General features: G+C 37.9%; 1 protein-coding gene across 11 annotated transcripts in view; it reads right to left on the reverse strand.

Annotated features, from left to right (window-relative positions):
- Positions 1-13,961, reverse strand: part of ZNF385B (zinc finger protein 385B) — a 445,637-nt gene that overhangs the window by 20,757 nt on the left and 410,919 nt on the right. For all 11 annotated transcript variants that reach the window (XM_042994813.1, XM_042994814.1, XM_042994809.1 and 8 more), the window contains one exon: positions 10,433-10,595. In XM_042994813.1, coding sequence (XP_042850747.1) covers positions 10,433-10,595 — 163 coding nt within the window. The remainder of the gene's footprint in view (positions 1-10,432; positions 10,596-13,961) is intronic.

The following is a 13,961-nucleotide window of genomic DNA, read 5'->3' on the forward strand; positions in this document are numbered from 1 at the left end:
AAATTATCATAAAATTCTGACGGAAGTTTAAATATTTGAAAGCAAAGAATAAAATAATCTCTATTATGACAAGAAATTCTAGTATTTATGTCATTTCATATTTGAAAGAAAACAAAGCACATATTTTGTAGAGGCTAACTAGTTGATAGCATACAGAAATTATTATTATTATTATTATTATTTTTTTAATGTTTATTTATTTTTGAGACAGAGAGAGACAGAGCATGAATGGGGGAGGGTTAGAGAGAGGGAGACACAGAATCTGAAACAGGCTCCAGGCTCTGAGCTGTCAGCACAGAGCCCGACACGGGGCTCGAACTCACAGACCGCGAGATCATGACCTGAGCCGAAGTCGGCTGCTCAACTGACTGAGCCACCCAGGCGCCCCGCATACAGAAATTATTAAAAAATTGCACACTAAGAAAATGTTTTGCAAGAAGCCAGAAACAAAATGTATGAGCTGACAAGTTTCTCATTTACTGACATAAATGCCAGAAGGGACTTGTTAGGCAGGAGCGTGTTTCTTATTCTGATTACACCACCCCTCTCCTCCTCAGTAGCCAATCCTGTCTCCAGACAGGGCTGCTTCTCCACAGGGAGCACCCAGGTTTCTCTCTCAACAAATGGAGGTATGTTGGGTTGTCCTTTCTTGTAGCACTGTAACTGTGCATAGAGCAGTTTGTTGACCTAGGAGGTGGGGCATGCATCTTATTGAAGATGAAGGAAAAAGAGCTAACCAGGGTCTTCTTGCCCTCTCCATAGTCTAGGGAAGGTGTTACAGCTTCCCCATTAAATTCTTTTTAATGGTATTAATTTAATATATGCTAACTCTGTGACTGCCATGTGCAGGACAAAGTACCCGGAGCCACAGTGGCCATGATGGATGAACTACATTAACCTGTGGGAGAAGGAGTAGAAAGACATTTCCTCCATTTATAAAAATGTGAGGAAGACCAAGAAGGACCTTCCCTATATATTTACATATCCCACTGGGAGAGTCAGGCTCATCAAGCCTTGATATCTGGAAGGAAAACACAAGTGTTAATAATTGCCATGAGATAATAAAATAAGCACATAAAGAGAAATGTAAGTTCAGGTCACTGTTGCATGGCAGCATGGCATGAAATGATCATAGAATCAAAAGGACAGGGCTGGGAAAGTTCTTTGAACAATGGTTGCTTTTTATGGCTAGCATTTATTGAGTGTCTGTTACATGATAGGCACTGAAGCAGGCATTATTAGTTCATTAATCCCCAAAACTCTGGGAGGTAGGTATGAGCCCTCCCATCTTATAGGTGGGGAAACAGGTCAGAGAACATGATTTGGTTAAGGTTAGCTGGTCAGTGAGAAGTGGAGCTAATCTGTGTGAGTTCAAGCTCACATGCAAGGTATGTAAATGGCACGCAAAAATCATACTGTGGTTAATATGTCCTTATTCAAAGCCACTCAAAACTTGATTTTTCAAAAATAAAACCAGCTGTAAAACAGGGTGGGGATAGAAATAACACCCCTTTCTGAAGTGTCAGACTTCTAGAATTATCACTTAGTGGAAAAAAATCTCAAATCGCTTTCAGAAAGCACATGCAGTTATAGTTCATGGACCTTTATTCAAAGGTGGCATATCATGGTAGTGAATCTGAGAGGCTGCCTGGGTGGGAATCTGGCTTGAAGCTATTTTCTCTCTGGATGACTCTGAGCCATCATTTCCCCTTGTTATGTCTCACTTTCTAGTATCCATCAGAGGACCGTATTATTAATTAAGATAGTATACATAAAACATTTAGCATGTAAATATCAGACACACAATAATCATTCAGTTACACATTAATTATTAGTAGTACTGCTGTTAAAATTATTTGCAGGTAAGTCTAATAAGATTGGATCTGGCTCTCTAGAATCAACTATATTAGGTACAGCATAATGGCAGATGATGATAGCTGACCACTACAAGGGCCACCTGTCACCTCTCACTGATGGCAGCAGGAAGGGGCCACTCCACAAGAGGTTAAAAAAAACAACAACTCAAAACTAAGAATATCAACAATGGGCATTTTTATTATGCTTTACATTTTGCAATGCTCTTTCAAAGTCACTTTATTTGATCCACAAAACACCACTGTGATGCAGGGAGCGCACTATTCCTAGTTTACAGAGGAGAAAACAGGCTTGGAGAATTGAATGCCTTTTCTGGAGTCATGGCTAGTTAAAACAGCAGAGAGTACCATGGTCCACAGATGTGCTGTCCAATTCAGTAGTCATGTGTAGTACTTAAAATTAAATAAAATTAAATACTCAGCTTCTCAGTAGCACAAGCCACATTTCAAGTCCTGAATAGCTATATGTGGCTCATGGCACTCATATTGGACAACACAGATTACAGACCATTTTTACCACCACAGCATATTTTATTCTGATAGAGCTGGCCTATAAAAATGAGAACACCAAGCTATTAATGTGTGATGCCATGCCAGTTTCCACAACAGTAAACCTGATTCTCGCAGAAAGAAGTCAGGGAAGTGGAAAATACTTTATAAATGTTTCTATGCAAAACACTTTAAGCTTTATACTATAAAGCTAAATTAGTGTGGTACCATCAGAACTGGGCCTAGAATCCCCCAAAGCGCCTAGTACCAGTGCCCTGAACAAAGAATCTACAAATGTTTATTGAGTGATTCTATTTGATCATCCATCCAATCTCAAAAAAATATTTCACTATAAGAGAATTTTTCCTGAAGTAAAAAGTGGAATGTAATAAAATGGATGCAATAACCTTCATTAAAATCTTAGGGGCATTTATGGTGGTGCATTTATAAAATTATTCAATGTACACACAAAATCCTCTTATGTTCCAGTATCTTGTCAATGCAGAAGGGTTGTAAATAAGTGTAATCAAAAGAGATGAATACCGGTTAAAATGATATGTCTAAAGATGAGAAAAGTTTTTGATAGTAATATAAGCCTTAACAAGGAGATATCTGAGGTTTTGCTTCTTGGAATTGTTTATAACATGTCCCAAGTAAATTATAGGTTAATAGAGCTTCAGTAAATCATAAGTGAGTCTCAACTTTTGCTTCACTTTCTTAGAGCAATGTTAGGAAATAGTTTTCAGAAGTCGAGAAACTAACAATAAATGCTCAGTATGATTTGGAAGCAATATAAAATGCTCAAAAGTTTCAGAAGTTAGTTTCTAGAGTATGACAACACTTAACTCTCTAAGAATCTGCAGCCTTGCCTGGCAGGATGCTGTTGTCAAATTCAAGGTGCATGGGCAAAGATGGAGGCAGTTTCATTTTTTAAATTGACTTTGAAAGTCTTAATGATATATGTACATTTCATGAAAATATGAGCCTTAGTATAATGGTCTGTTCTCTTTAGACAGATGGGACTCAATTTATGTTCTACATGATTGTACCCCAGAATTTCAGACTTAAGATGTTTGTCATAAATATAGTTAATCTATTATTTTATGAGGGATACTAAATCTCGGCCTCCTGGATTCGGATAGATGTATGCCAAATTTATGATGGCACTTGTCTATAAATGACAGATGCTGTCAAAGCTGAAAACTATCATTTTCTTCTACTAAACAGCACAAGGTCCTGTTGCTAGAGACAGAAAGGGGGGAGGAGGCAGTTACAAAGACCTTGCTGGCTAATCGATGGAGTCCTGTGACCGTCAGAGGAAATGAGAAGTTTTCATTTGGAAAACTTGGCCCCATTTGTAACAACACATAAAAACTATGAAACACACAGGGGAACCCATAAAAATGACGAGGCGAGGGTCTCTCCATTTGTATCCTCGGCAGAAAGACTCTTCGACGAAACTGAAAATACACTTTTGTAAAGCAATAGGGTAACCATAAAAAGCTAAACTACAGACTTTGCAGGTAAGTTGATAACTACTTTGGGTTCATACTTGAGGAATTGCCCCAATGCAAAAGCACAATATGCTGAAGACTAAAATGAGCTGTTCTGAGGTATTCTGTCCTCTTTCCTTCCTTCTTTTGTCTTTTCTGACACTGTCATCTCACAGTTCCCATGGTAGGGTCATGGGTATAGGATAAACAAAACCATCTCCCTATTCCTAGTGGGAATATTTTAGATGGAACGATTCAGAATGCCACTGAAAATGTGGATGGTGTTCAGGACAACCCAGCTGGACCCTTTGGGGGTCAGTTCAAGGTTTCTGCCATATTGGAGATGCCTTACCCAGTGTCCACCTCTATTTCAGTGAGTATATTTGGCTCTAGACACATAAAATCTATAATTGTCAAACTGGAGCTTTGAGAACATTTGGCAGTTACCTGAAATGAGTGTTTTCATTCAAACTTTCCCTGGAAAAGATCTGTAACCTCTAAAGCTTTGTTCTATTACAGTTAAATGCTACAGACAACATACTGCAGAGGAACTAAGGATTATTAAGAAAACAAAGCCTTAATGGCTCTTTCAACGCCATATATTTTACTGAAAAATATCAATAGTCAGCAAGTAATTTAAAAATAATATATAAAGGGATGAGTTAAACAGGTGTTGGGTACTAAGGAGGGCATTTTTTTTTTAATATGAAATTGTCAAATTGGTTTCCATAAAACATCCAGTGCTCATCCCAAAAGGTGACCTCCTCAATACCCATCACCCACCTTCCCCTCCCTCCCACCCCCCATCAACCCTAAGGAGGGCACTTTTGATGAGACCCGGGCATTGTGTGTGGGTGATGAATCACTAGATTCTACACCTGAAACTAATACTGCACTGCATGTTAAGTAGTTGGAATTTAAATAAAACTTGGGAAAAAAATTAAAGTATGGTCCTACTCACTAATTCTTAAAAAAGTGGTTTAGTGGTTTCTGACTTGGCCCATTGGGATACTTGTATTTATTCCTAAGTAAGAGAAGTTTAGAAGTAATGGGAGTAATGGCATATGCATCGTACAGGAAGCCCTGACTTCCTGTTCTGACTCTATTGGGATATGCAACCTCACACAAACTATTTCATGTTTCCTAGATCCATGGTCCTCATCATTACTATATTTTGGAGAGCAGCTTGAAGGTGGTAACTATGTATTATTTTCCTTTGTAGCCCTAATATCTAACACATTTAAAAAAACACAGTAAGTTGGAAGCTCTTTGAGGGCAAGAAAATATCTTTCTGTTCATTGTTGCACCCTAGTATCTGGCCAGATATACATATATGCAATATTATTTAGTATAGATAGTAAATATTTCTTGAATAAATAAATGGACATGAAGTTTGTTGCATGAATGAATAAAATATGGATACCAATTTCTGCCCTAACAGTCACAGGGCTACTGAGAGGGTCATACAAAAATGTATGTTACTGGATTTTGTAAACTGAATGAATTTAAGGTGTTCCTATTGTTATATTTCAACCAGAACATGCTGGTTTCATTATCTTTGCTCTTAATTGCATTCATAAATATATCTATAGCATTTTGAATCATTCCATCTGCTTTCATCTGTTCAGACAGCAACTGATTAAAGGCTGTTTAGCTCTAAATAGCTTTATATACTTTGAACTAGAAACGGATTTTCCCCACTTGATATCTAATTAATTAAAAAAATCTAGTGCTAAAGACTAGACATATGGACCATTAGGGTTGACTATCACAATATTTTATCATTAGGTTGATTATAAAAATATTTTATTATTTTCAAGAAATAGGGTTTTTTTGAAGGCTCTGGTTTTCTTTGAACCTGTTACGAGGGGTTAAATGCTGTCACAAAGAGCATTCAGTTTGATGTACAGGGCATATTAGCACAGGGAAGTGTACTGTCATATGGCATTATGACACTTGAACTCCAGGGAGATATTTGGGTCGAGTGTCTGGCTAATACGTCCCAGTCATCTTCCTGAAGCTGCTTAATGCTTGCTGTGTTTTGACCCTAATTCTCCTAAAGCACATTTCTCCTCCCTCCTACCATGTTTTGAACTCCCATTGATGCATCGTTAAAAGTTGGGATAGATCCTGGGAGACCAGGAAGCCATTTCTTTGGATTTTACATTTAACTCTACCTCAACTTCTAACATGTGAATGGGACAACTATTTTTAACTGCCTTTAATGAAACATATTTAATTTTTTCAATCATGTGGTCAGAGCTTCTTACAGTAAGTGAAATAAACGCTCTTATAACTTAAGCTCATTTTGTTTACTGACCTGAGAGAAAAAAAATAAAGCTTGCCATGATACCCTGAAATTTTTATATCTGATAGCTCCGTTAAAATAAATCTACTTGTATTGCACAGACCCAGCTACAATATGAGCCACATTATATCTCCAAATGTATCATAAAATAAACAAACAAAAAAAAGGTTGTCCCAAGTGCCAAAATAGCAAGTAATAAAGCTTTTCTAACTCTTGGAAGATCGTTAGGCTGCTTCTTAGAATAAATAATCTGTGCTCTTAAGGAACAAACAGAGGTTATCTGTTGGTCCGATGCTCCCTGTTAGGTACTCCGAAATAATACTTTTCCTTGACTGATGTTTGGTGAATCCCAGGATGCTCCACTCCCAGGAGTTCCTTTCCTTGATATCTATTTCCTCTCCCTCAAGATTTGTGCCAATTGAACATGATTTGTCCTCTATTGCTAAGTTACTGATGCTAAAATGTGAGAATGGAAATGGAATTAGCTAGTCACGTGGATGCTGTGAACATCTGGATATTTGAAATCTGGTGGCTGAGACATCAAGTAACCAACACGTTCACTTTTGATTTAAATATCTAAGAACTTTCTCTGTAGCTACTGCACATGTCTGCTTGATAGGAACTCCTCATTCAGAAATGAAAGACCAATGTTAGGGAACTTCGGTCTCATAAGAATTGGCAGTCAACCATGACTTTGCACTGTGACTGTTTAATCTAAGTTTTGGTTGATTTCTTAGAGACAAATAAAACATTTGTCTCAAATAAAACATTGTCTCAAATAAAACATTTTGGTCAGTTAAGTGTCATAGTCGCTATTCCTCTGCCCTTTCCCTTCCTCTTCCTCTCTACATTCCATGTAGACTATTTATGAAGGATTGGATTTCAAGTCTTCTGTTCTTCTAAAACAGAGTTTTAAATGGAATCAAAACCAGTTTCTGAAAAATCTAGGACTCTGACAAAGCTGTGGGAGCTTTTTAAGGATTCAGAAATAGGTAGTTAGCAATAGATTACACATTACATTGTTTAGACCAGATTTCTCAGCTGGGCAAAGTTTCTAATTTTCTAACTTGAAAGTTCTACTAAATGCATATGGGAATTCTTGCTTAGACACCGATATTCAGTTGAAGGTGACAGAAGAACAAATATCTATTTAGCAAATACAACCCACTTTATTTTTAAGTAGTGCCACCTTTCAACAACTTTGGTATTGCTTTTGTGGATATGACAGAACAAATAAAATAAGTTCATTAGTGTTAATATTTATAGAAAACATAGGGAAAGGAAGAAGTAATCTGAATAAGCTGACCAATGAATTACCAAACAATTTACACATATCTTGAGTACAGAAACATGGAAAATGAGGTAACTCCAAAATGTCACTGGTTACCATTACTTCTAGTCCAAGTCTGGACAATGACACAGTGAGTGAGGCCAATGCTGTTAGACCACAAGTACTTTGCAGTGGATAGAGAAGTGGCGGAGGAAGCAGAGGATGCAGGGTCAGAGACCACCACATAGCTACTGAGGAAGAGATTCTGTGGCTCTCTCCCTACTCTCACCCCCTACGGTTCTTCTAGACCTCAGTTATCTTTCCTACTTGATCCGAGTGTGTACTTAATGCTCACTAGGCAAACACAAGTGCTTAGAAAGTCTCTTTCACTAAGCTGTCACTAGTATTCGACAGTAGGAATAAGTCCCTTGAATTGTTTAAATTTTCACATGCGTTCATTGGGTACCTTGTAGGTATAAGGTACTCAGGCCCCTGAGTAGGTATTGTGACCCAGGCCCCTGTATTTGGATTTTCTATTTCCACATTGCTTTTTCCTTGGCTGTGTATCTTAGTCTTTGACTTTTTTTTTTCATGCTTCCTTTCCTCTTCTTCCACGTCTTTCCTTCTCTTTTTAATTGTCTTCTCTACTTTTGTTGATCCTTCTCTATTTTCAACATTTTCTTTCCACTCAATACTTTTGCTACTATCCCTAGACAAACCCAATTCCCAAGTAATAATATAACTAAGGGGAGCACTGAGCATACACAACAGCAATACTGGAACATTCACAACACCTACCAACTGTGCTATTAGCTTGCAACACAAAATAAGCTGAAAGAATGGGCTCACATTGTTTTATCATTTTGTGTATAAGTTCTGCTTTGCTTCAAGAGCATAATTCAGGTAATAAAACCTTTGGCAGGGTATGTTTCATAGAGGCAACAATATCTTGTAGAAAATGAAACGAGGCAAGAAGTCAGGAGATGATGGATCCTGTTCTTCCAAACACTGGGTAACCTCCAGTAATAACTGCTGCAATATGGACTTTGCCTTAGTTTGCTATTTCGTAAACTGTGGATAATGCTTTATCCTAGTATCTGATAGACCTGGGTGAAAGATTAATTACATAACATACATAAAAAAGACTTTATTCTTTAGAAGGGAAGAGGTGTGATGTAATAATCTAGTATTATCTGTTCATCAGATAACATGATTTAGTGATTCCATCACACAAAGAACAAAAAGGTTTTCTTATCAAATTTGGGTTAACTCAACCCTAGGCTGCAGAGCTCTTAGAACCAGCATTCCTGGGACCTGATCAATAATTGTCTCTTCCTAAATAGTCTTTTTGCCTGACCAGGCTATCTGAAAGTTCCTCTTATAGTAGTGGATTTGCTCTCCTCCAAAGGCCCTGAGCAGCCACAGGAAAGCATTGTTAAGTCTTCCCCTCAAATTTTACAAGGATTTGAAGAGCAGAAGAGATTCAGAAGAGAAGTGTGTTTGTGTATGTGTTTGTGTGTGTGCATGCATGTGCACGTGCGCTTCCAACAGAGAGGTCCCTGAAGACAGAGTCAAACATAAGGGAAAGGGATATAATCTGTTAGTCTCCTTTCATAGACACTGTTCCTCAGTTAGTGAAATGAGATTACTTATCCTTCTTGCTCCCTGAAGGGCAGTTGTGTGTGAAAGTCTTTTAAACATCCAATTTCATGATATACATGCTAGAAGAGTGATTTTTTTCTCTTCTTTCTGAGTCATTCAGTTTGAATCTACTCAGAAAAACTGCTGATTCATTGGACTATGAAATACAGACTCTTATTTTTTAACTTTTTTTTCTTTTTACTATTTTTTTTTTACTTTTTTTTTTTTTAACGTTTATTTATTTTTGAGACAGAGAGAGACAGAGCATGAACAGGGGAGGAGCAGAGAGAGAGGGAGACACAGAATCGGAAGCAGGCTCCAGGCTCTGAGCTGTCAGCACAGAGCCCGACGCGGGGCTCGAACTCACGGACCGTGAGATCGTGACCTGAGCCGAAGTCGGCCACTTAACCGACTGAGCCACCCAGGCACCCCGTCTTTTTACTTTTTTTAATGTTTATTTACTTTTGAGAGAAAGAGAGAGAGACAGAGCACAAGCGGGGTAGGGGCAGAGAGAGAGGGAGACACAGAATCCAGAGTAGGCTCTGGGCTCTGAGCTGTCAACACAGAGCCCGATGTGGGGATCAAACTCATGAACCACAAAATCATGACCTGAGCAGAAGTCAGACGCTTAACTGATTGAGCCACCCAGGCACCCCTGAAATACAGACTCTTCTTAGGAGGCATTTCCTAGTAGCCCATTTCCAATTATGTAAAGTTCTGTTAGTCAATTCATAACTTTTAAATAGCTCCCTTAAAATCCTCAAGTTCATGTAACTATGAGGGGAACTCTACATAGATCTTCAAAAATCAAAATCTCTTATTACTGAACACATTTCCAGATTCATTCAATAATGCCACTCTCAGAAAACTTCACCTTTTTGCCCCTCCACTCCCCTTTACTGCGGTAAAAGAATATAAAAATGTCTATTAATAAACAACTTTAAGAATTCCTTCACTGAAAATAGCTATAGCAAAAACCAAACATAAAGTGAATAAAAAGGTAATAAACTCAGTATTTTAGATTAGATCCATTTCTTGATTTTTGTCTAAACACATTGTGACCAAGTAGCCTCTGCTTATTTTCATGCATATATACATATACATATATATATATATATATATATTTACACACACACATATATATACTTAAATGTATATATTTAACAACATGGAATGGTAACATATCAAATGCCTAGATTCCGTGCAAACACATAACCCTTCCTGTGAAGGAAACATATTAATATCATAAAAACAAATCATGGAGAGTAACATGCAACTGCCGAGGGGAGGAGTGTAGGGTTGGGGCAGGGGACCAGGAGAAACACAAAGAATGTAAAGAACAAAAAGTGTCATTGACCTGATTTGTCAGAGCTGTTGCCTGTGATTGGAGTGATGGAGCAGCTGGGATTAGCCTTTGCGCTGTCCTTGGAAGAAACCATTTTGGGTTTATTTTTCGTTGCCTCTAGTGCTTTGACCTTCTTGGCATGTTTACTTCCTTTGTAGTGGGCCTCGGCCTGGCTCTACAAAGGAGAACAAATCAGGCTCATTTTTTTTGCTACTTACAAACACCACAATGGATGATCATGCAGGAAAATATACATTCATTCATAGGCACCACGGACATTTACAACTCAGCACTCAACTACGGTTTTGGCATTTCATGAAGTGGCCAACCAGTATCTAAGGGGTTTTCGTACATTGAAACCTTCTCTATAGCACAGAGGACCTGTGTCTTTTAAAATCAGACATTACGTGAGTGGACAACAGCACCAGGCCACAATTGTGATGAAGGTGAGCTTTGTCATCAGTTCCCTCCCAACACTCCCTTTGGGGTTACTTTTCAAACATTTAGCTGGCATCAAGCTGCTTTGGGTATGTCCTTCCACAAACATCCCACTTTGTTTCCCTTCAGCTAAAAGCCTGTTTGCCCTGTATCTACTTTCTTCTGGGCTCTGCTCTGAGAGCAACTGACGTGACAAAGCAACTTGCTGGTGGGTGGAAATGGTGCTACGTTTTAGAGTCATCTACATGTGCTTCATGCATCATTTTGATGATTCCAGTTCCAAGAACAGATAATTTATTTTTATTTATTTATTATTTATTTATTTTAACTTTTAATGTTTATTTTTGAGAGAGAGAGAGAGAGAGAGAGAGAGAGAGAGAGAGAGATGCAAAGCACTAGTGGGGTAGGGGCAGAGAGAGAGGGAGACACAGAATCTGAAGCAGGCTCCAGGCTCCGAGCTGTCAGCACAGAGCCTGATGTAGGGCTTAAACCCATGAACCATAAGATCATGACCTGAGGCAGAGTTGGTCACTTAACTGACTGAGCCACCCAGGCGCCCCTCAAGAACAGATAATTTAAGCCACAGAGGAGGTAGGGACAATCCTTGTTTCTCATCTCAGATGAGATTCTGAAGTCAAAGCAGTTAGGGTTTCACTCACTTATACACAAAGTATAGGTGGAACTGTGACTTCAATACTAGATCGAAAGGAAGAAATCAAGACAAGTGAGTACTAAAAATCTTTAAAAAACAAAAACCAGATTAGAGTAAAACAAGAAAACATTTGGTCAATTTGTTGACATTTGAAAAATCTCTCTCTGCCTAAAGAACACAGATTTTATATTTTGGGCATCTAGCACTAATAAACATATTAACAAAAGAATCTAAGTATATTTGCTTCAATTTCATTTTGAATAGAACCTGAAAATACAAACATGCATTTGGCAGAAGCAAACAAACAAACAACAACAACAAAAAAACAAATTAAAACATATATTATCTAGTATATTAGCTTAGTTATAAAGGAGAAATAGATGATAAACTTATCATAAAATGACTTTTCATTAGAGAATTTCTAAAATAAAAACTTTATAAAATGTCAGTTTTCCTTATACATGTATGTGTTTGAAGATGGTTGCACTAGTGTTTTCACTCATTTTCCTCAGCAAGCTGAATACAGATGGGGTGCGTATGTGTGAATGTGCACACATGTGTAAGTAGGGAGATGGGAGTAAAAATGGACAGAAGGAGCCAGGTTTTAATTCTGTATTTCAACTAAAGATATGTAAGTGATTTTCTTAGCATTGAACCCTGATCACCCAAGGTCAATAGCCTTGTATTGACTTATATTGGTTTGCTTAAGGACTTGGTTTGCTATAGTTGGTTTGCTTAAGGACTTCTCATGTTGATCTCTGTCAAGCTGGAAAAAAATAACGATACCAAGGAAGGAGAAAAGTACAACATAAGTTCTTTATGTATTATGAACTAAGAACGGTTAAGTCTAGTTGATATAGATGGTTGGATATAAATTAAGAAAATATACAAATAAAAATTTAAAAATTGATAACATGAAGTAATAATAATAATGACTAATATTACTGAACCACTGCCAAGCATAGTTCTAAATGTATTATGTGTATTGGCTCATTTAATCCTCATAATACTCTGTGAGGTAGGTACCATTATCAATTAGCATTTTACAAACAGAAAACTAGGCACAGAGAAGTTAAATAACATGTCAAAAGTCATACAGGTAGGTGTAGAAGCCGTTCAGGTACACCATACAGGTAGGTGTAGAAGCATACAGGTAGGTGTAGAAGCATTCTGTAGAATGTTACATTGGATACCCCTATTTAATGATTTGCCCACACATTTACGTACACATACTCACACTAAGTTAACATTATAATTTTATTAAAAGGGAAAAGTTACAAAAAAAGCATGCTGCTTTTAATGACTCAGTGAAAGAGTATGTCTTAATAGAAGTTTCTATGAGTAGGAAAAAACTACTTAATTCATGGAAAATATACTAGTATAGTACCTTAGGCCTGATCCTTCTGCTGAAGAGCTCAGAAAGTCTTACTTTTTAGGTATATAACAATTTCTACATGGTATCAGGAGACCTAATAACTCATCTTTCCAGTATACTAAATAGTGTGATGTTACTTTAGTGCCCTTCGGCTAATGAAACGTACGGTTCTCTAAATAAAACCTCCTAGCACAAGATAAGCAAAGTGTCATTTCCTCAATTACAATTTCCTGGCATCACTGCAGAAAGTTAACAGCATCAATTAGCACTTGAGATAAAGATCCAGCTAAGTGATGCCTCACTGGATGCCAAGATGGAAAGAACTCTCCATAGCCATGATCCACTTCCCTTTTGAGTTTTGGGGCATGGAGAGAAGTGCACCAAGGGAACTTAGCTTCTACTGAATGTTATTTGGGAAGGACTGTGGAATAAAGATAGTGGCAGGCATCACTCCCTCACATTTGCATCTTTCCAACTCCCGTGTGGTATTCTTGGTACTAGAACTTTGCTATCCTCAGTACTGTGTCTGGGGCAGTGTCAACAGCTTCTAAATCCTGGGCAAATCTTCAAGTGAAACTGAGACACTGTTAAATAGTAACACGATTAACCTGACTTCATTATCTAGGACTCTCCTTAGTTGAGGAACGAAAGAAACAAGGACAAGAGCCAGAAAACCCATGAACTAGGCAACACAATCAAGCCCAATCAACAATGGTTCTTGTATCACTTCTAAGAGACCTGGTTGACCAAACTGACTTACTTTACACCTCAGTGACTAAACAGCAGACATGTATTTGTCTAGCTCTAATGGCTTGCTTTCTGCTTCCCCGCCAAAAGTGCTACCATGCCCCTAACTGGCAATGATCAAAGAAACCTCTTGCCAAGAATTGTCAGAATTCAAAAGTCGCCTAAACCACCATACTGACTTCCACATAAGAATTCATCAGTATCTAGGTCTTTCTCTCACAGGTCACCCCAGTAGCAACCTGACCATCTACCGGCAGAGGAATAGCTTCGACAGGAAATGACATCCTGAAATTTTCTCTTCTGTTTATCTCCATTTTTGTTACTAAAGC

This window comes from Panthera tigris, chromosome C1 (assembly GCF_018350195.1).
Source record: "Panthera tigris isolate Pti1 chromosome C1, P.tigris_Pti1_mat1.1, whole genome shotgun sequence".
In the NCBI taxonomy this organism is placed as follows: Eukaryota; Metazoa; Chordata; class Mammalia; order Carnivora; family Felidae; genus Panthera; species Panthera tigris.